Source organism: Solea senegalensis, linkage group LG2 (genome assembly GCF_019176455.1).
Source record: "Solea senegalensis isolate Sse05_10M linkage group LG2, IFAPA_SoseM_1, whole genome shotgun sequence".
NCBI classification, from domain to species: domain Eukaryota; kingdom Metazoa; phylum Chordata; class Actinopteri; order Pleuronectiformes; family Soleidae; genus Solea; species Solea senegalensis.
This window is the reverse complement of record NC_058022.1, coordinates 30,202,995-30,228,733: the sequence shown is the minus strand read 5'-3', so window position 1 is coordinate 30,228,733 and position 25,739 is coordinate 30,202,995. Positions and strand designations below refer to the sequence as shown.

The window sequence follows — 25,739 nt, the reverse complement described above, 5'->3', positions numbered from 1 at the left end:
TGCTGAGGCATGCCCACAGTGGATATTCCCCTGGCAGATTAACACTGGCTGTGTCACACAAGTGGAAAGCGAGGTGGAACCGAACAGATAGATGTGATTGTGATATAGATGTGATTAAAAATTAAGCCAGGAATCAATTTCCGCACATAAATTATTCACAACAGTGGCACAGGCTCAAATTAAAAGCACACAATATTCTTGTTTGATGGGGTAATTCTGTAAAAGGAAATAAATGGGCAAATGTTTTGTGAAGGAAACATAATTACCTTACCTCCGAGGAGGTTTTGTTTTCATTCACTCGCGTTTGTCTGTCGTCTGACTGTGAGCAGCATAACTTAAAAAGTAAACAACAGATTAGGGTGAAATTTTCCCGGGGAACTAAGACATTACTTGAGCGCTGATAAATCAGTGGTTTTTCTGCTTTTTCCACATTGAGGAAAATATCACAATGCGAAATGACGAAAATACTCACATTTAAGAAGCGTAAACAATCGGAAATCTTGTTTTAATCGTGAAGAAAGCTTCAAACCGATGAATCGATTATCAAAATAGTCATTAAAGAAACACCAAGTCGCAAGGGAGTGAGGTTTTTCCTAACATGGGTCTAACTCTACCAGCACCGTACCTTTACTCTGGTATCCCAAAGGAAGGGCACCGAAAAATGGAACGGTTATTTTGGTAAATGAAATTACGCAAACGTACGGAACCGAAACACTGCTTATTGTTGTTCCCACTACAAAAGTATCTGGTAACCATGAACATTTGCATAAAGTCTATCTATACATCTATAGATCGAGGAGGACAGACAAAGACATGCAGGACTGTAGAATGTCAGTATCTGTGGTGAACGCAGCATCAGACAGAATAACAGCTGGCAGCAAAATGACGGCCCATCATTTAAAACATGACGAAAACAAATCTCTCTCCATCACCACCCTTGACCTCGTTTGAAGAGTTTGGACCAGTGTTTGTATAAAGGGCACGAGCGGAGACGAGAGTGCCGTCTATCAGACGACGCAACAACTTCTCAGGAAAATTTGACATTGTGATACTGTGGTGACACCACGGGATACTCGACCCAACAGATTCCCCCCGGATGATTTACCCATGTACATATCAATGTGGTCTGACACAGAAACACATAATAGCAGCATTTCTTGAAGACCAGGCTAAGAACTTCTCGTATTTCAGGAGTATCAAACCCTCGAGATATGAAAATGTACGAGAGACGTCACCGTTGTTGTGAAGCGCGTTAATCTAATATTGGCCGGCCTCGACTGTGCATTAAAATCCACAAATGTTGCTTCCCAACATCGCCCTGGCCATCACCTGCATTTGTAACCAAATGTATTCTCTCATCACTGGCAGCTGAATAAAACATGAGGTCTATTTGCATCACTGAGGAAGCATGCCGATATTCTGCATGCTATCTCCGAACAGACAAAGTGCTCCTTCTCGATATCTTCATCTCCGTAAAATCCCTTTTGGTTCAAGTTGAGGTTGCACACTTTGGCAGCAGAATCCAAAATGACACGCGGCAGCACCCGCTCCCGTCAGATCTCCGCATTCTCCTGCGTTGCTCCACTTCTTGGCAATCCAGCCACAGCCTGTGCTTTGGAGATATGCACACTTAAGATATGCTTTTGCTTAGTGTCAAGAATAGAGAAATCTATCTTAAGTTCTCACACCTTTTTACATGCAGCCGTAGAGCTATTTGGTTTGGCCAAGTCTGTCAAATAAAAAAGGAGGATTTTCTTAAGACTATGAACTCTTTGCACATGCAAAATCACTGCAGTGTAATTCATTGCAAACGCTGTTCCGTCACACAAATCAATTATGAAAAAGATAATGTAATAATAACCATTAAACAGAGGCGTTTGGATGTTTAATCCCTAATTTTCAGAGGTGGGAACGAGTCTCAAGGATTTGACCTAAGTCCAGAAAGTCAGGACTGACCAGGGCCAAATCCTGAATTTCCCTGTACAAATCAAAAATGACATTTACCACAAATGTAACACAGTTTTAACAAGCAAATCATTTATTACATCAACTATTAAATAATTAAGCTGAAGCTTGTGTGGCCTTGTAATCCCGCTCACTCTCAAACACCAAAGTCACACAATAAAACATTTAAACTTGCTGATGGAGGCAGCGGTGGATCAACGACGTCTGTGTCAAATAGCTGATTTTCTCTCTGGGCTTTGGTGCAGGGAGTTTACACATTGAAACAAACTTCAGTTTCCAGATTTAAATGAAGCATAAGATATTGTAGGCGATTCCTTTGTTAAGTGGCTAAAATCTGATGTTGTTACTATATAATAGAGTTCTTTTCTATTTGAATCCCTCGAGGAAAACAGAACAATACTCATACTTTTTTTTTTTTACGTCCCCATCTCCTCAAAGATATGACATTCACTCACTTAAGTGAACTTGAGGAAAACATTTAGAGAGAGGCCCGTCTGCATATATGATTTCTGCTTTCTCCACACTCAGTGGCTGTTAAGCAGCGATTTTGAGGACTTCTATATGATGACGTCTGTCTCTCTCTCTCTGTCTCTCTGTCTCTCTCTCTCCGTGTCACCCAGTGTTTTCTAGCTCTGCCTGTACAGGAGCGGCTTGTCTGCATGCTGATAAAGCGCGGATATAAAATTTGACATTGAAGATGGATGTGTCCCGCAGCCGCTCTCGCCTATCAGCGGTGAACACAGACTAGGACCGGGGACCTGGGAAACATGTCAGGGAGCTATCTCTTCTCCTGCCCTCTTCACTCACAGGCAGAATTAAAGTTGAAAAGGTTTGCGGCGGAGGATAAAAGACAAGGGTGACTGGCAGAGATGGGAAAGAATGCTTTTCTTTTTTTTCTTACCCCGTGGGTTGAATGGGGCGCAGCCTGCGGTGCCTCTCTCATGGATTTTATCAGAGACTCAGTGAGATGTGAGGGCATAAGACGGCTGACCCAGCGTACAGTCGTCCTGCCAAAAGGCCTCAAGGGAGCTGTTTATTAACGATTACAAAAAAACTGTTATTTCATTGTTGTGCCTTTAGCTAGAAACCATTTTTTCTATGAAATTAACTTTTTTTTTCTTTAAAGGACGAGAAAGACAACACTCTTTGTCACAAAGGGGATTTCATTTAAAAAAAAGAGCACAATATGCAGAGAGGTCAGAACATAAAGAGTAAACAAAGCGCAGGCCACATTCAAATCATTTTCGCTCAGTTATAATATATAATAAGCAAGGCAAACTCAAGATTCAACTTAGACAATACTGACGTGAATATCTCTCCTTACAGTTCATGTTCTATATATACTGTTCCCATTATATATTTGAAGTATCCTGTTTACGGTGGAAACTGGACAAAATATCAGCAGACTTGGCCGTTGGGTGGCCCGTCCATAGAGGGCGCCACCCCACCAGTCTCACATGAAGAAGAAGAAGCTTGATGTGGAAGTTGAACATGTATTTTGTTATTTTAGGTCATTATTATCATGATGATGTATGTTCTAGTGTTTATTTCCCCCCGCTGAGGTGGTTTTAATTCGTTATTTGATTCTATAAACACAGCCTGACCTCCCCGAGGTGTGAATTTGCATGTTAGCTAAATATTAAATTTAGATTTAACATTTATATTTATATTTAGCATTTAGATTTAACTATTTAATACATTTCCAAGTTAACAAATATTGTTGTAAATGTGCTAAAAGTGACTTTCAAAAATTCACACCACTTTTTCAAACATTGTTTGTTAGTTATTTTCGAAATTTTCTATAATATTTTATTTTCTATCATTTATAACAACATGGAAAATCTATCTCACTCGTTTGCTGTCATTTCCTGTTCCTTTAGGGCGCACAATTCTTTACCATAGACCCTCGCTATAGTGACGTGTGCACACAGGAACGCCCTTCCAATACAAAAGATAGGAAAAGTCAGATTACCAGATGGAGAGACTGTAGAAGTACTACTGTAGAAGTAGTAAAGTGCAGAAAGTCTCAGGTTAGGTTTAAAAATACGCTGCCAGTGTCCAGCAGTTTCATGCATATGCAGGGGCTTCATGCAGGCAAACGCCTGGGGCTGCTCGAGCTTCTTGAAACGCACCTGGGTAAATAAAAACAGAGACAGCCGTAGTGTTAAATGTTGTGATTAAATTTGCTTATTCCTCTGCTCACGCAATTTACTTCTCTTATTTATCTGCTCTTTCTGCTCACATTTGTCCAGATGTTATTATTTTTGCAAAAATTAATGGGGCATTATAACTCCATGTGGGCAGAGCCAGATGCCCCCAAAAATACCAACTGACGACAGACATTTGTTGCAGAGTTTAATCACAATATGTTCAGACGGTCGACCAAAATGCACTCGCGCACACACAAAGGAATTACAAGTGTACAACTGTACATCTGCTGAGGAGACAACCCTGGACTTTCCCTTATGTCACGTATACACAAATCCCTGCACAGACCGCACGTTTGAACTTCTGCTGTTTGCGGTCACTTTTGAGGGGGTCAAAGTGCATAAAAACAATTACAACTTTGCATGAGAAAATGCAATACTGGCATAGTTCCCGCACCGTGCATCGCTCAAGCGCTCTATGGCAAAATTGAGTTTCACCGAATTTCCAGAAACTTGGTGGGAAGACGAACAAAAAAGTCGACCACAACCATGGCCTCAACTCAACAGGAAGTCGGCCATTTTGAATTTTGCTGTCCATTTTGGCGATTTGCCCCCTACGTGAATGAGCAAACGAGTCTGAGCGCGTTTGTCGCATCGACATAAAAAAAAAACAATTCGCCAAAAGCCAATTTGTATGAGACACATCAAAGGCAAAACATTGTCGAAAGGTTTTGTGGATTCAAAAGGGCGTGGCCACAGCAACCATTGGCGTTTTTGGCGAATTTCGACCATCCGCCACAAAACAGGAAGTGCCCCATAACTTCGACCGATCAGCTCCAAACTTAATACGCGACACAAGCGACCGACCCAGGACACGTCTACGGTCACAAACTGGACCCAACAGGAAGTTGTAATTTAGCTGCCATTTCGCCACAAAACAGGAAGTGACCTATAAATTCGCCATACATTGACCGATTGCCTCAAAAACATCCCTACGGGACACAACAGACCGACCCTGAAGACGTTCAGTATATGTTATCATTACTATTCCGTTATCGAATACAAGTGAAGACTGTTGAGTGAGTGAGACCGTGAGGTCAGGGAACTGCTGCACTCCCAGACTTGCGTGGGGACCTAGTTGTTGATGGGTTTACTCAGTTGCATTCTAAGTGCACACTTGCACCTCATATTCATTGTCTGGTTGCATTCAAATCATTTTATTCCTAACAGAATGTGAATGTCCTTACATTTTGACGCTTCATTGTAATATTTCTATTCGATTCTAATATTTCCCTCCTTCTTTGTATAGCTGTTAATATCTTACGTGACGGTTTGTTTATGTAATGTTTTCATTTATCTGTTTACATGTATATTTTACATCCTCTATTTCTTATAGGGCTTGTCGGGGATCAAAACTGAAAGACAGACGGACAGAAAGAAAGTTTATCTATTTATCCACACTATAAGCCACGAGAGGGAGAATGATAAGTAAAACTACAGGGTGTGAGTGGGAAAGAAAAAAAAAAGCAGTTTGGAGATTAAACCCCCCCCTCCAGGAAGGAGAGGAAGAGACGGGAGAACAGTGAAATCCTATTTCAGGAGCCCGAGGAGGTAGAACCAGGCTGCTCCGTGAGTACGGCACACATGTGAAGTGTATGTGCCGAGGTAGGCATAAGATGAAAGAATGAAGACTACCTTGCAGCCTCTGTAACGGATTAGTGCGGTTTTATGAGGCACTTACACACACGCTGTGTGCGGCCTCTGTGCCGAGAACCGGCCTGAGTCACAAAAGGTTTACAATATATCTTACATTTATAATACATGCGCAGCTTGTGTCTTAATCAGAGATGACAACTGAGCTGTGGCTACAAATCACCTTTATTACTATAAGGAAGAACAGAAACTAGTCAAAGTTTCACAGGAAGTGACCATTGAGACCCCTTTTCTTTGCCAAACTGGGATGATTTCCCTGTATTTTAACCATGTAGACAACTTGACAAAAGTCATAAGACAATAATTGAATCATAACTATTGGAGAATGGAGTCACATACACAGGGTTCCGGCTCAGACGTACGCTGGCAGCCCAAAGAGCTGCGGCGCAAACTCCTCCATGCTCCTGAGTCGCAGCGTGGCCTCCTGGGTAAGGCTGGGGTCCAGGTTGTCGTCGGGGATCATCACCACCTGCATTCCGGCCGCCAGCGCCGCCTTCACGCCGTTGGGGGCGTCCTCAAACACCAAGCACTGTGCAAGGACGGGAGAGAGGAAAAACAAAGTGATATTATCCTGTAAGCCTATTAGCGTGTGCAGGATTTCACCGCTGCAGACGGCACGCAGCTGAGGGCCAAAACAAACACGGAGAAACGGGGGGAAACAGGCGCAGCATTTCCATTTTCAACCTGATGAACTTGACACTCCTCGGAGCAGCGGTGTTTTACTCTGCCAGGTCCAATATCCATTTAATCTACAATTTGAAGAATCATAGCTCAACGTCAACAGGTTTATCTCTATTTTTAGACGTTGTTTGACTCCCAAACTGATCTGAGATAAATAAGAGGATGGATACATTTGTGGTACGTCCTTTTTCAGGAGAAATTAAAAGAAATGCTTGGATTTGGACAGTTTAACTGCAAGGACACAAGTAGTCATCCACTTAGGAGAGTGAAGAGCAATGTTTCTTGTTTAAATCAGCCACTGTTGCAGGGATTGTGTTCTATTCAAGTCTTTGGAAGTGACTGTCGTTTGTGAGGCAGAGCTCCATCACCATGACAGGCCAGGCCCAGTGAAAATATGAAAAAAAAATAAAAGACTAATTGGGAATTGAAATACTCTTCTGTGCGTGTGTTAAGCCAGACATTCCGACAGCTGCAGTAAAGTAATACGACTAAACCTTCACCGGGAGGTTAATCAGTTTTCAGTGTCCAATAATCACGTTCAGAAGTGTGCTGCTGATAGGGAGAGGCGAGGCGAGGAGGAATTAGGAGGAACTTAAACAGCTAAAATGAGCCGGACACAGATGTGAGGATGATGATATTAACTCATACAGCTGCTCATGAACAGTCACTTCAAATTAAATGTTTAGGGTTTTTTTTGTTTTTTTTAAATCTGGCAGAATTTTGTCCCCACGACCTTCAGAGTGCAGTTTACCTGAGAAAAATGACATGATATAGATCTATAGATGTATGCTATAGCAGAGCACGTAAATCAGCATTATTACGCCTTAAGTAAAAGTACAGATTTTTGTTTTCTTTACTTTAAATCATCTATTATATATGCATAACATATCAGCCAGACATATTGGCATTAAAGAAGTCTGCTTGTCTAAGATACTGACACAGCCTGGGCTGACTGCACTCCATTGTGCCCCACAGTACAAATGACAGAATAGTTGTGATGTCACTGACAGCCGCAGTAAAACTTGAGGTCAATGTGAACTGCAGTCAAGATCAAGGACCATTGTTGAAGCAACAATGATAACACAAAGTGCCTTTTTACTTGAATTCGAAAGGCCTCCTTTGTTTCCGTCTCTATCACAAAAAGCGGATAGTGAATCTATGACTGGGTTAAAACACAGCTTCAACTTGGAAAACAGTCAGAGTGAATAAAGGAAACAGCCATAAATGAGTCTAAAGCTCTACAGACGCAACCGAAAGCTTAAAGTCTGAAAGCCTTAAGGGCCATTGTTCATCTCAACTCTAATACTCAGGTAGAATAAAGAGGCTTCCTCAAATCTTGTTAAGCCCTAATTGACTTCTGTGATGTCACTAAGCCTGAAACTGGATGATGTTGAACAATGACGGCGGAAACACAGAGAGCACAAGCGAGAGGGCCTTTGCTAATTCCCTTGCATGAGAGCAATTAAAACTAGTAATTACCCAATGAGTGAGCAAAATGACCCCTTAATCTGCTTCCAATGCACTGTTGAAATGCATGAAAACACACACCGACGCATCGGAAAAATGAAGGGTTTATGGTTATTCCATTAGAAAACTTGGTTTCTACTTGGTGGCCCTTGTGTATATAAGCGCCATCACCATGGAAATGCATCCATTTCTATTTCCATATATAGACTTTTGTTTTTAAGGCTATACCAATCACATTTTTTGCCTGTTTGAATGGATATAGTTGGTAGTAGTAGTAGGCTACGGCGGTTGCATGGTAAATTGCCATGGGAATAATACACAACTCCTTATATGGACATCCTGGGGGCGTGTGTTTATAGGTCACATATCCAGGCTTTAACAAATGTGTGTGTGTGTGTGGGGTTCGATGTTGAGTGAAAGTTATGATTCATTTTATAATGCATTTTTAGTTGTGATATGCAGCAATAATTGTGTGGAAGTCACAAAATTAGACTGTTGTTCTTTTGTTTTTGTTCATAAACTTTGAACTGTGACCCATTTCCAAATTTCACAAATTCAAATCCCATTTTAAACATTTTGAGTACTTTTTGCTCGGGTGTGTTTATACAGTTGGTGAAAATTGTTATTTTTTTCATCGGATTGTCGAGGTTGTGCTGAAAAAAAAGGATATAAGACTCTCTATATTGCACATTCTAATAACCTCTGTGTGGTTGTGTTGTGTGGCTGTACGTGTTGTATCCTCATTTCTGGCAGATGCCCAACCTGGTTTGCTTTTAGGGCGTCTTTCGCCTGACTTAATGAGTCGGACAAGCGCACTTCTGCTCTCATAACTTCCTGAAACTGCGTGTAATATTGTAATATCACCTCCTCAAGCCAAAAAAAAGTATTCTAAATTAGTTGAGAGTGAGTGGAGAAGAGTGAGAAATAAAGAGAAGAACCTCAGCACACTCAATACACATTATGTTCTAAGCTCCTGCGGTGGCAGAGGGCGGTAAACTGGCTTTCCCTCCTGTGATAATGGCAGCTGAAGTGGCAGCAAATTTCAGAAGCAACCGGAAAAAAGTGGTCCAGGCAACTTAAACACTTTCAGTCACTGAGAAGAAATAAAACACCATTGTAGCACCTGTCTGATCTGCGGTGAGTGCAGCTACTGTATAATCTGCAGTGATCAGTACACACTCACTTCACACTTGACAAAGTACCTCATCTCTTAATGATAACAGTCATCATCAATGCTGACATGCTAACATCGACATAGATGCAAGTATCAATCGCAGCATCCACACCTGAAAATGTATGTATATCATGTGACATTCACGTCCACTGGGCATGTTCAAGTTGGTGACACCAGGGAAGCTGATTTTCTCACATGCGGTTGTTGGCGTGGATTGCCAAAGTCAAGAACATGGACTTCTTTTGTCAGAGAAACAATGACTATAAAAGGCCTCCTCCTCTGACCCCTACCTTTACCAAGTGGTTAAGGGAACTACGGTGGCCTTCACATGCCAGAAATGATGCGGTTTGTCTTTGTTTGAGTAGTAACCAACTTAGAAGTGAGAAAATGATGGGTAGTACATTCAATTTATGCCAATAAACCCTGCTAAATGTCAAACACCGGATCCTTTAAGAAGCTGAAATTAGTCTCTCCAACAAACCCAAAATCTGTTGTTACATGCAGTCAATTTTATAGATACAATAGCAGAGCACTTTGCAACAATCCGCCCGTAAACACATATACATACCTATACATCTCTGCACTCAGTAGCTGTGAAAAACGTCATAAAAGATGTCAATTCAGTAAACATGTGTATTGAAAGAAAGGATCTTTAATGACACTATACAACAGATATTGTGAGGTCAGATAGTTGATCAGGGACACGCATACGTGTTTTTGATGGGGAATCGTACCCAGCACCGTCTTGATGTGAGGCAACCGTGCTAACCACCACACCACCGTGCCAGAAGTGTTACGAGGGGAGACAGTTTCGAGTGTCTCAGCCGACCGCGGGAAGAAACCACAGCGGCATCAGTGGCTGAGGACTGCTGACGATGGCCCAAAACCATTTCCCAGCAGTGGCTGTCACATGGAGACGAGGTGTTGTGCTTGTTAAACAGGCAGCCGCAGAGCAACACGGTCTCATAAAATGGAACAAGGAAAACCCACTGACATTTTTTTTTTGCACTTTAGAGGGAGAAAAGAGTTTAACCACCTCTCCGTGCCAACAGAAAGCCTCATAACCCAAATTCATAGCACATCAGAGAAACAAAACAGAAGTGCAGTGTGTCTGTGTGTGTGTGTGTGTGTGTGTGTGTGTGTGTGTGTGTGTGCACGTACCAGAAGGTCAAACGTGAAAAACTACTGAGAGCACTTAAATGTTTTTATTATTATTTTATTTTACTTTTGGTAACGTAAAGCTGCATTTCTTGTATCACCTAACACTAAGAAAGCCTGTGGTGTAGTCTGTAATGTGTGGGTTTAAAGGGATAGTTCAGGTTTTTTGAAGTGTGTCTTTATGAGGTACTGACATGTCGTCAACACTACATTGGGATGTTTTTCTCAAACTGAAGGAAAAATAGAAAAAAATCAACACCCTTTTAAGTCCGAGAAAACTTGAAATACATTTGCCACTTTATCCCAACGTTAGAAAGCCTTTTCCAATCTCCCGCATCTAAGTCCATAGAGAAAATCAGTGTTTATCGCTTGTCTTTTGCTGTTTGGTTGACCAAAGGATACCAAACTCCAACATATGAACTCACTGATGGAAGCTGCAGTGGATCTCTCGTGAGTAGTGACGATTTTCTCTCTGGACTTACGTGAAGGAGTGGTCTACTAACTTTAATATCCTGCGAGAAAAGGCAGCAAGATAAAGTGGCAAACATATTCTTAGAATTTCAGGGACTTAAGCAGGCAGAGATATCAGGTATAAACCCGAAAACTTAATATCCCTTTCAGAAAAAACAAATATGAAGCCATCAATGTGGGTTCCATTGACTTTACTTGCCCTCTGAGACGAGACAGGGACCAGAATGTGCCACCCCAGCTTCAAAAAGGCACCAAGGAAGATTTACCACCTGCCCACAGGCCTGAACCTAAATATACGCACCACTGAGCAGAGCATTTGGATTCATATTGTGTACAAAACAAAACAAAGGGGGGAAAGTAAGGTGAGGCCAGAGCTACAAACTATGTGTGGTTCGTGCGCGCACACACAAATACCTTAGCTATTGTCTCCAAAACAACTGGCCCACTAACACAGACACAGTCGATCCCTTTAGGGGCGCTTGTTGTGGCGAGGTGACAGCGGACAATGCCTGCGCACTGTGATTTGGAGAAGATCCAGGGTTTTGCTTGGCTGCTAACAGAGCCGCTGGCGGGAGATCGCGGTTCAATAAAAAAAAAAAAAAACGCCTCTACAATGAGCGTCGGCCCATGAGAGGAGCCTGATTGAGCGGCAGCCTTCTAAATGGTTCAGGCGCTCACAATCAAAAAGATCAGTTCTTCACAGGCAGAGATCAGATGTGGGATTTCACCCAGAGGGCTGGCACGGCATGCTGCTGTACTACCAACTTTAACTCCACTGATGTGTCGAGACAAGATTCATTTATTTGAATCAAAGTAGACAATCACAGCTACTGTTTAGATATGTTAATCTCACATTTCTCTCAACACTGTAGACTGCTTTCACTTTTAACTTAGTCAAGGGATGGCAACCACTTTATTGATTACGTAAAACTGAAATGAATGCATCAGAGGCAGGGAGTCCAGGGCTGTAAATATACATACATACAGGATTATTAGTTGTAAACAGAGGCATATCTAATAACATATTACTCCTAATATTATTTGTTTTTGCTTACAAATGAATGATAACGTGACGCTGCGTTAAGATCTCAATGAAAAACACATGTCTGCGGCGTTGGTTCCACTAACAGGCCATGTATTTGCATTACAGCAGGAAGATTTATGACATACCTTGCCAGGCACATATTTCACACAGTATAATGCATCGCCGTCTGAGTCTCTATGATTGACTCGCTCACTGTGTGTTAAAAAATCATGTGCTTTAACTCAGCGACTGCTCCCGACAGAGCCGTGAAAGGGAGACAACAGCAGCGGCGATAAAATACGACTGTTATTATAGCGGAGATGCATAGCTGATACATGATGTGAAACATTAATAAGCCCGGCGCGCTCCTGTGTGTGTGTGTCACAACACGCGTGTGAACACAGTGTGTGTGTGCGTGCGCGCATCACGCCATGTGTTTGTGTCCCGCGCGCAGTGGCGAGTGAATAAGCGACAGTGACAGATTGTCCACTGCATACTCCAAATGATCCTGGAGCCCGGGGCAGCTTGAGCAAAGGATGTGTAGCATTTCATCATCTGTGTGTGTTGTGGACAGCAGAAATAAAGCCTGTGTTGATGATAGACGGACCTTTACAACGGAGAATAACTCAGAGAAGCAGTTGTGTGCCTCCAACTTTCAGTCCACCAACTTTTTCCCCAATATCACGCAGATGTTGACGTAAAGGGACGGCAGGCAGGAATATTGATTGATCAATACTGAGAGAGAGAGAACGACACGTTTCCACCTCCTCTGCGCGCTAATCAAAGCCTTTGCTATTTCTGTGCCGTCATGGTTGTCTTTTGACCAATCACAGGACAGATCAGAGAGTCACAAGAGCCTTCGAAATTTAGTGTCACTGTGCTAGGTACTGCAAATTCCACAGGAAATTTGCATTATTTACTTGAGTCAGTCAAGTTAAAATAGTTCAGGACAGGAAGTACGTGAGGAAGTCACACTACATGCTGGCTTCCGAGTAGGGTTTACGTTAGCTGGTATAAGCCGGCTTTTGGTCGTTGTCCCGTGAATTTAGCCGGCAAAATAAATAGTCAAAGGCCGAAATGTCCGGTGGAAAAAATGCCAAATAGTTAAATCAATGATTAAGTATTAAATATTTGTCTTGTCGAGAGATTACCGTGTCATTATGTGGTCAAGAGACCAACGTAAACCGATAAATTTGTAGCTTGGACATGCCGCAAGATGACTGCTCTGCGTGGGTATGTAGGGTTGCATTTCCAAACCGCTTGTGAAAGAGTCCTAAGGGATTTTAAGGAAATCTGAAAACTTGTGTGCAAGCTTGTGTGCGAGGGTTTGTCTGTGTGTGTGTGTGTGCGTGTCTGTGTGTGTGTGTGTGTGTGTGTGCGCATGTGTGTTTTGCCACATGGGCTTGTTGGTAGTTATCCATTTGTTGGTTTGCTCCAGGCAAGCAGTCATGGGTTGTGTTTACTCATGGTACTCACATGAGTGAACACAAAAGATCCAGAGACCAGAACCGAACTGCTCCATGTTTGATGGTTCAGAGAGAATTCAGACAGCTATTCAACTTACACCTACTTTGCTTACAGGTTCCTTGTGGTGGATTTCTAAGTCTGAAAGAAAGTAATAGTGGCAAGGATTTAAAATAGACTTTGACTCGGGTCATCTGTAGCGGACAAAACTAGTTTTCCAGAGAATCTGCCTCCTGCAGCTTAAAGATCATACTTCATAGCTTTTATTCCCAATCAAATTATTCAATCAGAGGAAAAGGAAATCTGCTCGTTGCTTGGAGTCGACTGCCATGACTTTCAGATTAAAAGGTTATTTTTGAAACAGGAGCGAAAGAGGCTCACTGACACAATGCAATGACAACAGAAGGAGCTATTACCGAGTGCATTTTCATTAGGAGATAACTCACCCTACTGTGTTGTGTGTAAAGAGATTGCAAGTGGCTCAAAGAAAAGCCCATAGACAGCCCAGGAACTTAATAAAAAGAAAAAGATAATCACAATTGAGCCAAAATGAGTGTCTGCAAATCTCAGAGCCACCCTGCTTGGTTTTGCTTTGCTTGGGATCTTTGAGGAGAAGCCCGCGGCAGGCTTTAGCCACACATAAAATAAAGTTTCCAGTCAAGGAAAATACAAACAAGGAGAAAGGAAAGAGAAGCGTATCCGGGTGCAAGTTGAACGCCTTTTCTTATTTCTTTGAGGTAGATAAGGGGAGTGCAGTGTGCGGACAAAGAGGTTTTAAATCAACTTGGCCATCGCTGCACTTCAAACAATTCAGCAAACCATAAAAGTTTGTCAGAAATGACTTGCACTAAAGCAAACCTCTCAGCCCGCAGACGGCTTAAAACCTCCGAGGATTGTTTCTGAGTCTTCCATAGAAACCGTTTAAGGCACCTTGCATCATTTCCAAAGCTTCTCCTTGACAACAGACCCATCTGCTCTATAAGGGGCCCTGGCCATGTGGCACCAGCAAGCACCAGACTGGAGGAAAATGAGATGACTAACATGATAAATGAATGATTGAAGTTACACAGGCTGCAGCTCAGAAACAGTGTTTTCTTGGGTTCCTCATATTTAGTGTGTGGATCCCTGTAAGCCCCTGATGATTTTGGAAGGATGAAAGCCAATAAAATGGGGGCGAGGCAGGTCCTGAATTATGGTTGCTGTGTTGTTGCAGCATCATTATCCACACATCCAAAGCTCCTGTGGTCAACAGGGAATTCACCCAATCCATCCACCCCGTGTGAGAACCTTTTCTTACTCTCATTTCTCAGTGCAAGCGTTTCCGTACATTCACTACTCCTCCACACAACTGTGAGGGCTGCAAATAGTTTGTGATAAAACTGATATGACATTAAAACAGGACATGAAAAACAAATTCATTCAGAAAATGTCGATGAAATCATGGCCATTGTACCTCATTTTACGCCTCTAAAAGGTTCATGACAGAGAAGTTTCCGCGTAGATGTGGCCACAGTTTGTCCCCCGCTTCCATGGTATTAATGCTGAAGAGGTGCTCAGTGGTTCATTGTTCTGAGCGCACTGACATTGATGATAAAGTAAAAAAAAGTTTTTTATACAATTTATACTAAAATGATAGTCTTTCTTCTTTCCACTCATATACCCATAATCCTACCCCCAACCTGGAACATGCACCATCAAGGCAGTCATCACTGGGAGCCCTGCCTTTTATCCAGGACTTGAGCATATGATGACATTTACATTGTAAAGTATGAATCAGCGTTAAAAGTAGGGGTGGAGCTGTGTAGAACTGGACCATACCACAATTACACATATTATGTCCAATATAGAGTCAGAGACACTCAGTTGAACTCTAAAGGGAGACGACGGGAGTCTCAGAGTGTGTCTCCAGTGAGAGGAGACGAGAGACCTAGACACTAGACCCAGGTAGCACTGATTCACCAATGCCAAGTACATGCAGTACATGCTCCATTAGTGGGGACACGAGGGTTAAATGCTTGTTTACACACTAAACACACAATAACACCTAGTGCAACCTATTCATATTTCATGGCCGCTATCGCGGCAGCACGAATGGCTTCGCAGACGTGTGTGCATCCCTGGAAATGATCACTGATTATTTCTAAAGTGACCTTAAAGCATTTTGTTCACGTTCACACTTGAGCGTTTGAAAACCTTCAGTCTGGTGTGTAGTTGAAGGTAAGCGGTGAATATGTTAAGCTTTGTCAGAGTCGTAATGGGCCAATTTAATGTCCAGATAGGAAAGTTCACGTCTTAATTGTACCTGATTTGAATATCTGGATGATTAAGCCTTCCCCAGGTGTAATGCCGTCTATGATTAATGACAGGGAAGAACTAGTTCTCCCCGATTCTATCGCTCCCTATCAGCATGAGCGCGAACTAGCTCACTTTCATGTTTCATTAATCTTATTCAGGCTGCCGAGCACACCTTTGGTAAAATCTCCCGTCTCATCAACAGTGTTACTTTATGTTATGAAAAAGTGTCCCGGTCTCTCACTCGTGGTCAGCTCAACAACTCCATCACTCACCTGTGAGGCCAGTGAACTGTAGTGTTCACAGTGAGGGACGTGAGGCTTTCACTGCTCTGCCCCCGGCATATACTGAATTTCACACCGAATCACATTCTATAATATATTTGCTTTGCCACAGGGAACACTTCTGATAAAGGTTTCCAGAAAAGGAATAATTTCACGTTTTTTGAAACTCGTCCTATATGGCGACAGCGATGTTTTAAAACCCTGCGCACATACAAGAGGACATTTATGAAGCTAAATATTACATATGATTCTAAATTCCTGCAGGCCTTCTCTCTCTCTTAAAGTGACAGTTCACCAAAATCAGTCAAACAAGGTCAGGTCAGTAAAGTGACTCAGTAATTCTGTCCGTTGGCCGGTCAATACTGCATTAGCAAGATGTTTCATTCTTCTATCCATTTTGCAAAAAGGAGTTTAATGAATCACAAGCTATTTTTAGCCACCTTTGTTTCTTTGGCCTTATCCCCAGATCATCATACCCTTGGCTCCTGTTCCCTGACTGCTTCCCACTTTGTGTATGTCACTGTCTCATGTGCCAGACAGAGCTGGTGTATTGCACTAATGAGTACGAGGGCAGTCAGGTGAGGACTCGCTTGAAACTGCACAGTTCATAAAGGACCGCTGCAGCCATGCAACACACTCGATAAAAGGCCCTCTGTGTAACATTTAGGTGTGTTTATTTGCAGAAATGGAACACACTGCTCAGAAATATGTTGGTATAAGCGTCAGAATACGTCTTATAAATAGTGGAGGAGTCCTTCAATCTGCAGTCTCACCATTAGATGTCACTAATTCTGCCACACCAGACATTTAAGCCCAGGCCACACTGGACGAGAGTGCTTCTAATGGCTGCAACATTTCCACAAGCACTGCCCTCTTCCGTGTTATGTCACACCAAGAACCACAACAGATTCCTGGAAGCACCGTCTCACAATCAACTGCATTTCTTCGTGTTCTAATCTTTCTTTTGGCCGCGTGTCGTGACACAGTCTGGCCAGAAAAGCGATGAAATGACTTCAGCTCTGTGATTCTCATCAAGGATAAATTCCGTGTGTGCTCTTTAAATCCATATTTAGAGTCATTATAACATCGAAAGTGTGCACACAGAGGCAGGACAACAGCACTTTGCCACTTTGACCCTGATGTTAGTCTGTGTTGATAAACACAAACAACTATCTATTGATGCAAAAAGAGTGGAATTAAAATGAGACTTAACTTATCTACAAACAAAGTGCCTCAATTCTCGATTTGTGTGTGTGGGCGGGATGATTGACATTCATCTGTGCAGTGCGTGCTCCTCCTGTTTACCTCTCCCTCCTCCCATCTAGCTTCACCTCTGTCTGCTTCCCTTCTCTCCCTCTCCCTCCTCTGTCTTGTGTCTCTGCTGCTCACCCCTCCTCCTCCCCTCCACCTCCTCCTCCTCCTCCTCCTCCTCCTCTCCTCTGTCACCGAGCAGGAGCCAGGGAGTGACGCATCATCATTCGTTATTCCACTGAACACTCTGTCGATTCCCCCTCTGAGCCGCAGTTTCATATCTCATCAAGAAAAATGCCAGCCCTAACTGCGGCTGGCTGCAGATTAAAAAAATCAGGTGTGCCGTGCCACAAGCCGGCCTATTCACAGCAAAGAGCCTCCAAAGTGAGAGGAGAGGGGTGAGCCTCAGATTACCTTGTTAAATTAGGCTGCAAAGGTAAATGCAGTGCAAGGAATAAGAAACCATTGCTCTCTTTTGAAAGGATAACCCCATAGTTCCTATTTTCGTCAGAAAACTATTTATAAATCGTGATTTTTACGGCTAAAGCGTGATATACGGTCCCCATTACTTTTTTTATTAAGGTTAAGTGTTATCACATCAGATTTGGCGGGACTTTATATGTTACAGTACGTTTGGGGGAGAAAAGGTTTAGTTCCTGTTTAAATGTGACGTGTTAAACGTTGTTGCTTAAGGCCAAGTACTGTGAAACAAACTGCCTCTCCTGCACAAACTCTGGCAAATAAATACAATAATGGGAGAATACGGACTTACAAGCGTCTTGTTTATAATGTTGGTGTTGAAACAACCTGCAAAAATATTGTGTCCTTGCTTTGTTCAGTTCTCTGTCAAAGTTTGTTTACTTTTCTACTCTGTAATGTGACCTTGAAAGGTATTGTACAAGTCTAAATGGTTCCAATTTAACATTAGTAGTAGTAGTTATATATATTATTATTATTATTACTATGTGAAACCTAAATTAAATTGCAAATTTGTTTCCCCCGTGTTTCTCCAGAACGGAGAAAAGCACAACGCCTGCAAATAATAGAAGTTTCAAAAGAAATCTCATTAAGATGTGAAATATTTCTCAGTCTCCGTCTCTTCTTGATCTCAGGCGGAGAAACCCGAGGTTTAACTCAATCTAGGCTTCTCGTGTTATGAGTCGTTACGCGTGATGTGATTCTGAGGTGGTTGTTAAAAAACACTCCCCGTTAAGAGTTACCTTTGGTATTTAACAGTGTTCCGAGGCTGTGTTTCCTGTTGTTAACCAAATGACTAAACGACTATTCACATGCAAATGCCCGTGGATGTTCAATGGCACTAACTGAGTTGCACATTAAAATATTTTGGAGGTATGTTCATCAGCATACAAATGTAGCTTCGCGAGCGCCGGTCGTTGTCGCGAGCAGCATGAGGGCTATTGTACAAAAGCAGTGTGAGAGTGTGTGTGTGGGTGTGATGGCTTTTTTGTTTTGGATTTTTCCCTTTGGACTCGGTTTGGACTCGTGTTGTGTTTACAGCCACTTGTCCGCGAACAGTGTAGTCGTCGCTTTGCCCAAGCTTGTTATGACACTAAAGGCACAGAGTGGGAATATGATTATTGACACTTTTTCCAGCAGAGAACGTTGAAAATGTTTTGTGTTTTTTTTATTATTTTAACTGAATAATGACAACTGATATTATGTAAAGCCCATAAAATAATGATAAATGAGGGTTTAAAGCCCAAAAAAAGAGACAAAAAGGGAAAGAGACACGTTTTTGTATGAATTTAAAGGTAACATAGACAGTGTTGGGGAAGTTACTTTTAAAAAGTAGTGTTTGTGCATTACTTGTTCCTTTTTTTTTTTAAAGTTACCCTCTTTGCGAAGTAACTTTGTACGTTACTCTTTACTTTAATGTTGTTCGTACTCCAGATCTGTTCCTAAATGTGTAGGCCTACATAACAAAATGTGTGATTATACCTCATCAGGATTAGTCTTTCAAAACCTTTATCTCAAAGTCTGTTTCTTCTGGGGCTAAAAAAGTAGTTATGTTACTTTGCAACCCTGAACGTAGATACTATAGAATAAGTCGGACCTGGTTCATCGCAGACCATCACTGGGTTGCATATGGGAAAAAAAAAAATGGTAATGGTAGGTCAGACATGTCCATGACAGACAGATGCATGCACACAGACAGATGCATGCACACAGCTCTTACTATCTGACTCCAGATGTGAAAGAAAGGAAAGTTCTCCATTTTTTCCACTCCTGTCACTCCATTTAACAATGATAATTGTGACAATGAAAATAAAATGATTATAAAACAGTGCACTTTTACGATTAAAAGGGTCTCAAGGGACGCAGCATCCATCTAATTCTTTCTTTACTGTTAATGAAGACCACACAGATCCAGAAGAGTAACATCAACAATAAAAATCCCTTCAAAGAGTTACAAAGACACTTCTGGACTGATATTGATATAAAAGCTGTAGGAATGAGGAATCAATGACTATCAATGCTGATTCATCTCTGCCGCCTATGATGAGTTGCCTTTCAGGCAAATCTTCCCTTTTTACAAAGCAGAACAAACCCCATTTCAATAATGACTGAAGAGAGGATGAAAAGACGAAGTACAAGGAGAGAAACACCCTCTTCTAAGTCAGCTGAAGTTCTTACGTCACCCCTCGGCAACCTGCTGCTCCACCAGCTCTCTTGTATCTCAATGCAATGTTTTACTCAGCATTTATTTCATCAGTCACTCTGAGGAGGTGAGACATGTTCCTGAGGTTTACCGTCCATAAATGATGAATGAATCTCTGCAGGAGCACTTTCCGTTTGAACCGGAAAAAAATCCTCATGTGACTTTAATAAAAAGGTAAACAGCAATTCATTTCTTAGACTACAAATAAACTACAGCTCCTGTGATAGCTTACCGGCACTACAGTGTTTGCCATGCTATCAGGTTCTCTCTCATCCCTGGCACGGAAGTCTATTATGTTCTTTAAACATTTGAAAAGTCCAAACTATCCAGTCATCCGTGTGCTGCTGGATAACCACAACATCCTGGTTTTACCACAGTGTATATTTCTATGTTAACAAAGAAACAACACATATGCAGACTCATAAAACATGAACGTGTTGACTTGAAGTAATAATTCAGGTTCCTACACCGCAAGACTTGCAGCATCGCCAAGTGCCATATCCATAATGTGTTTCCTTTGTTGACAGAATCCAGGAAATGTGAAATTCAAAATGAATGTGAAGATGTGATTTGAAAAAAAAAAAAAGGTCAGTCTTACCAACTATGAAATATAATGTGATCATAATTAGATTTTTGACCCTATCTTTCAGTTCCTCCAGTCACGTCTTCATCCTTATAAAGTTCAAGTGATGTTCTTGAGACGTTGCGTTTACTGGGACTGGGACAGACGGTGTGTGGCAGCTGGTGTTGCTGGTATCGCTGGTAAACTGGCAGAGAATGCTGTGACTATGATGTACAATCTGCGTAACACACAAAGCTTCACTAAAAATACACCTTTTTTTTTTTATTTGATTAGACAGCATAACACGACACAACACCGCAGCTTGTGTGTGTGTGTGTTTCTTGACCACAGTAGGTACGGCCTTATACTGATGTGTGGGCTCTTTTAGTGAGATATTTGGCAGCTCTTCAGAAAAGCCTTCCAGAGTGTCTGAAAATATATCTTAAACAGCCCATGAGTGCTGAAAGCGCTCCACTTTTGATCAAAGTGCCAAAGTAAAAGAATGCGTGTGTCTGACGTCAGGCGCTGCCCGCTCTCACTGCGAATGAAACACATTAGCGGGGAATAAAAAGACAGAGGCTGACACACAGGCAGCAAAACACAGCTAAATAAAGAACTTAGTGTACAAATCCTTTGGCATACTGCTGACATGTAGTTCTACGTGTCCTCGAACCTGCTGCAGAACGTCTACAGCAAAACTCGACAATCATCTCATCAACATTATGTTTATTTGCTTGTGCTATGCGCTCTTAAGGTCAGGCCCGAAATCAGCAACACTAAAATATGCTAGTGATTTATCCTTAAATAGATTTTGAGTGTATTTTCATGAGGCACTGATACATAGCTTTATCTCTCTGATAGACTTACTTTTACAAACCTGCACCAAACTCCTTAGAGAAATTCAGCGATTTTACAACACAGCACACAGGAGTTGTTGATCCACCTCTGCTTACATCAATTAGTTCAAAACTGTGATTCTAACACTTTGGTGTTAAAATCCTTCTTTCAGATTTACTAATAAGACACAAAACGACCTATGATGGCAGCAGTTAAACCATCAGCTCCTGTGTCCCTGCGAGCTAAAATTGTAGATTTTCTCTATGGACTTTGGTGCAGGAGAGTAAACGGTTTCCACGTTTCAGTTTTCTGACAGAAAAGACTGACTAACAAATAGATTAAGCATTAAATATGTTCTTAAATTACTGTAGACTTAAGGTGGTATAAATCCCCATGCTGGAAGCCATGATTTCAGACCTAAAATAAATGTAATGTGTTTTGTTTTTTGATTGAAATGAACATTTTAAAGAGACTTCATTGTAAGTCAGTAAGGGAACAAAGGAGTACGAGAGGTGGAGATGACAGCCATATGGCTGCAGCTGTGCGTGTGTGTGTGTGTGTGTGTGTGTGTGAGAGAGCTGTGATTCACGTATTAAAGCTGGTGGAGGTGCAGACAGCATGTAGATCATCTGAGATCTCACAGTGCATTAGACAGCACAGAAAAGGCAGTGACATTTAAGAAGCATAAATATCATTACATTAAAAGCGCCTGTACCAATGTTTTTAAGCTACTTTGTGATTTCTGTTTCCCCCTCCCCCACCAGTCACTGCTTATTCCAGCACAGCAGTGTACACTGCACACTTAAACCTACAACCACTTTATCAGGTACACCTGTTCAACTGCTTCACGCAAATATCTAATCGGCCAATCCCACGGCAGCAGCATGTTGGTCTAGAATGGTCTGTTGATTTACTGGGATTTTTCGCCGCACACATCCATCTCAAGAGTTTACAGGAAATGGTCCAAAATAGAGAAACTATCAGCAGTGAGCAGCAGCACTGTGGGTGAAAAGGCCTTGTTGATGCCAGAGGTCAGAGGAGAATGACAAGACTAGTTCAAAATAATAGAAAGACAGCTCAATAAATAAGCATCCAGGTTTTTGATGAGACTATCTCTGAATGAACAACACGTCATACCCCGAAACAAAGGGGGTACAGCAGCAGAAGAACACACCAGCCACTTTATAAGATACACACAGTGCTTCAGTGACTCCCTACTTTGGATTTGCATTTTCCACATCACATTAACCATTTTATGGTTCATATTTAACATTTTAGCAGCTTTCAGTAGTTTGACAACTGATGCAACAGAGCCAGAATGGAGAGAACATGGCTCCCACTGTAGATTTATGATGTCTGCTACAGTGTCCTTGACAACTGCACCACACAAGTGGGATAAATGTCCTCAGATAGTCTGTAATGTTTTATGCAGAATGAAAGTAGTATGAAATCTGCATGCCATTAAAGCCACTCTCTGCTCTCCATCGACTCTAAATACTTCTTCAAAAGCCACCGTGGAAGTGGAGTGACCTGACAGAGAATCATCATTTTTTTAATTCACCCATCTTTGAACAGTAGTTACCTTCTCTGGAGGAGCTGGAGGGTTGAATCTGCTGGCACAGACCAGGAAGGAGTCAGGCTGAGGTTTGCTGTTCTTCACGTCAGGATCATCGCCCACAACGATGTGGTCAAACAGACCAAAAAAGTCTTTGTGTTGGCTAGTCTTCAGCTGGAACGTCACTCCGGCTGAGCTGGTTGCCACAGCAATGGGGACGGCACGCTGCTTCAGATGGCGCACAAGTTTCTCCACTCCTGATGGTACATATTCAAAGAAAACGGACCACAGTACAGGTATGAAAACAGCTTGTACATTTGTACAAGGCCAGAGTTTTCAAAGAAAAAAATGAATCGATGTATAGCAGCTCATGGTTCTCGTCAACACATGTAGTGAATACATCTTTATTCATATTTTTTATTTGAAATGGTGACTGGAGAGCAGAGTAGAGATGTGGGAGGTTTTTAATCAACAGTTTCAAGGATGAGAGTCTATAAACATGTGATAAAATCTCCCTCAAGGAAGACCAATTGCCAACTGAGTGCAGAAAGGCTGTAGACACTGAATACATCCCTGTGCACTCAGTTAGCCATTACTGATTTAACATTCTTCCAAAATGTCAGAAAATAAATGTTTTCTTTGTTCAAATTTAGATCAGTTGCACGTAAAATTGCCCATCAGAATTTCAACCTACCAGCGGAAACACAAGCAAAAGGTAGGAACTAAACAAAATGCTCATTGAATGAAATATACCCCCACTTAAGTCTACAATAACTTAATATGTTTGTTTCTTTATCTCTCCATTAGACAGCCTTCAACTGGAAACTGAAGTCCCTGTGTAAACTACACACTAAAACTCCATTGAGAAAATTATCCATTTTATCACAGTAACATGCATTGTTGATCCACTGCAGCCTTCACCATGAAGATCACATGTGTAATTTTGTGAATTTGGTGTTTGCGATGTTTTACTTGCATTTACCTAAGTGGCAGCTGTAGACCCACAGCTCTTTGGTCCCTGAAAGCTAAAAATGAAGATTTTCTCTATGGCACCTTTGGTGTGGAAGAATGGAAATTCACATATTCATAACTTACTGCAAGTGCTTGTATCACAAAACACAATAAAATCATCCCTCCCCAAATATGTGTGATTTCTATAATGTTTATCATTTTAATATTCCATAAAGATAATTTCTAATAAAAGGGAAGCAGTTATTAAATGTTAATTGAGATCTGAATATCAGTGAACATAATTATATACTGTATACACCCATGCCCTTACAGTTGCACACACAGTTGACAGAATAAACACACACACACAGAAGGAGCAGCATGATGCATGTCTATAAATACATCACACTGAAACAATAAAATGAAGAATACCTGGCATGAGTTTGGCAGAGGGAAATATTCTTTCTTGTATTTGTCTGGTCTCAGTCAGAAGTTCCTCGGCTGTCATGGGAAGCTCCAGTTTGTCCCGAATCACTTCGGCAGCGTCCAGAGCCTTTTTCCCCATCACTAAGGACTTCACATCCCATGTGTACCGCTTTCCAAAGCGGTCGCAGACTTCCTGGAAGGACACGGTGTAAAGACGCTCTGTGTCTACAACGAGAAAACACACACAGAAAATTAGCATCTTTTAAAATAGGTGTCTTTTATTATTACATATATTTCAGCCCTCATAGTAACAGAGGAGACTTGACAGGTTAACAGCTGATGGTGATTTCAATTAAAAGTAAATGTGCTGTGTTGTACTGTATACGTGCAACAATATCTCCTAACATGACAAGAGACAACACTTAATCAAGTCTATTTAGATTATTAAGGCTAAATATGCATTAAATTGCAACCCTGAGCTATTTCTTTTCATGGATGAGGCAGAGCCATTATCATCAGCCCAGACATCTTTAACATATAAGGTAATTTACAGCGGCCACGTTTAGTGCTCCGTCTATAGTCGCTCAACAAAAGGTGACACTTTATCAGTGTCATTACTAGACATACTTTTATAATTCGGCAAATGTTTGACATAGGAATTCAAATTCTTAAACCGTTAACGGACGTCGCCGTCGAAACAGCTTCTTCTGAGAACTTCCTCAGCGTCGCACTATCAACCTGTCAACCACCGTGAATGTTGTGATTTTTCGGGTTTGTGGGATATATAGGTATTTAAAACAAACGCCGAATTTACCTACAACAATCAATGTTGTAAGCGCAATCACAATAATGTGTAATTCCCAGCAGTAATTGACCATATCCTTAGAAAACATTAACTTCTACGTGTTTTCTATAGAGTTCGGAGTAAGGAATGCGTTTCTGTTTCGCCGGGCGAACAACACAAACACGTATGAAAGTACAAACAGCGTAATGCGATATAAAACACAAACTTAGTATAAAGACCTAATATTAATCCATCCATGTCGAAAATGACATGGCTCACATGTTTGTATCCACCGCTTGACATGTTGGACGCTCGAGTTGACTTCCGTGTTTGACGTTACGTCAACCGGGCGAATAAAAACTTGCACAGAAACGTGTGTTGCGGTATTTTAAAGGATCATTATCAATGCACTGCTCCAGCAATACACGAAGTATTGTATATGTGAATTTTCTTTTACGACAAACAGTTACTTAAAACAAACAATGACCAAAATGCTTTCGAATCACATTGAATGTTTATTGCAGGTATAGGTTTGGGGCTTGCACAATGGCTCATGGGAATTGTAGTTTATAACTTCAGGACGTCACAAAAACTGTAAATGAAATCCTCTCATTTAATTTAATGATCAACTATGATTTCAGATGATCTCTGTTGGCACATAAGAAAAACAGGAAAATAAAAACACAAAAATCTTACATTGAAAAGAAGAGAAGTATAAACTTATGCAGAAGTATAAAGTTATATGTACCTAGCCCATTCCTATTACACACAACTCAATGTATAGACTACATTATCCCATCACCAAATATTTACACATTTACAGTTTTTTATACAATGTTCTTAATGTTGTCAG

The 25,739-nt window shown here is 41.5% G+C and overlaps 1 protein-coding gene across 7 annotated transcripts; it reads right to left on the bottom strand.

Annotated features, from left to right (window-relative positions):
* Nucleotides 1-512: 512 nt before the first annotated feature.
* On the bottom strand, nt 513-25,216 carry LOC122765328 (pseudouridine 5'-phosphatase). Of its 7 annotated transcripts, none has more exons than XR_006359960.1 (8): nt 25,126-25,216; nt 24,109-24,327; nt 22,753-22,982; nt 6,165-6,354; nt 3,938-4,097; nt 2,867-2,994; nt 1,689-1,729; nt 513-1,612 (listed from the first exon to the last, which is right to left on the bottom strand). XR_006359960.1 is itself a non-coding variant. In XM_044019519.1 (5 exons), the coding sequence occupies exons 1-4, from the start codon at nt 25,187-25,189 to the stop codon at nt 6,178-6,180; spliced, it is 690 nt and encodes a 229-aa protein (XP_043875454.1). In that variant the 5' UTR covers nt 25,190-25,216; the 3' UTR covers nt 3,646-4,097; nt 6,165-6,177. The 7 variants fall into 7 exon arrangements, 2 of the variants coding, with proteins under 2 accessions (XP_043875454.1, XP_043875455.1); XR_006359961.1 differs by having other exon boundaries at nt 513-1,607; XR_006359962.1 differs by lacking the exon at nt 1,689-1,729.
* Between the last annotated feature and the right edge of the window lie 523 nt (nt 25,217-25,739).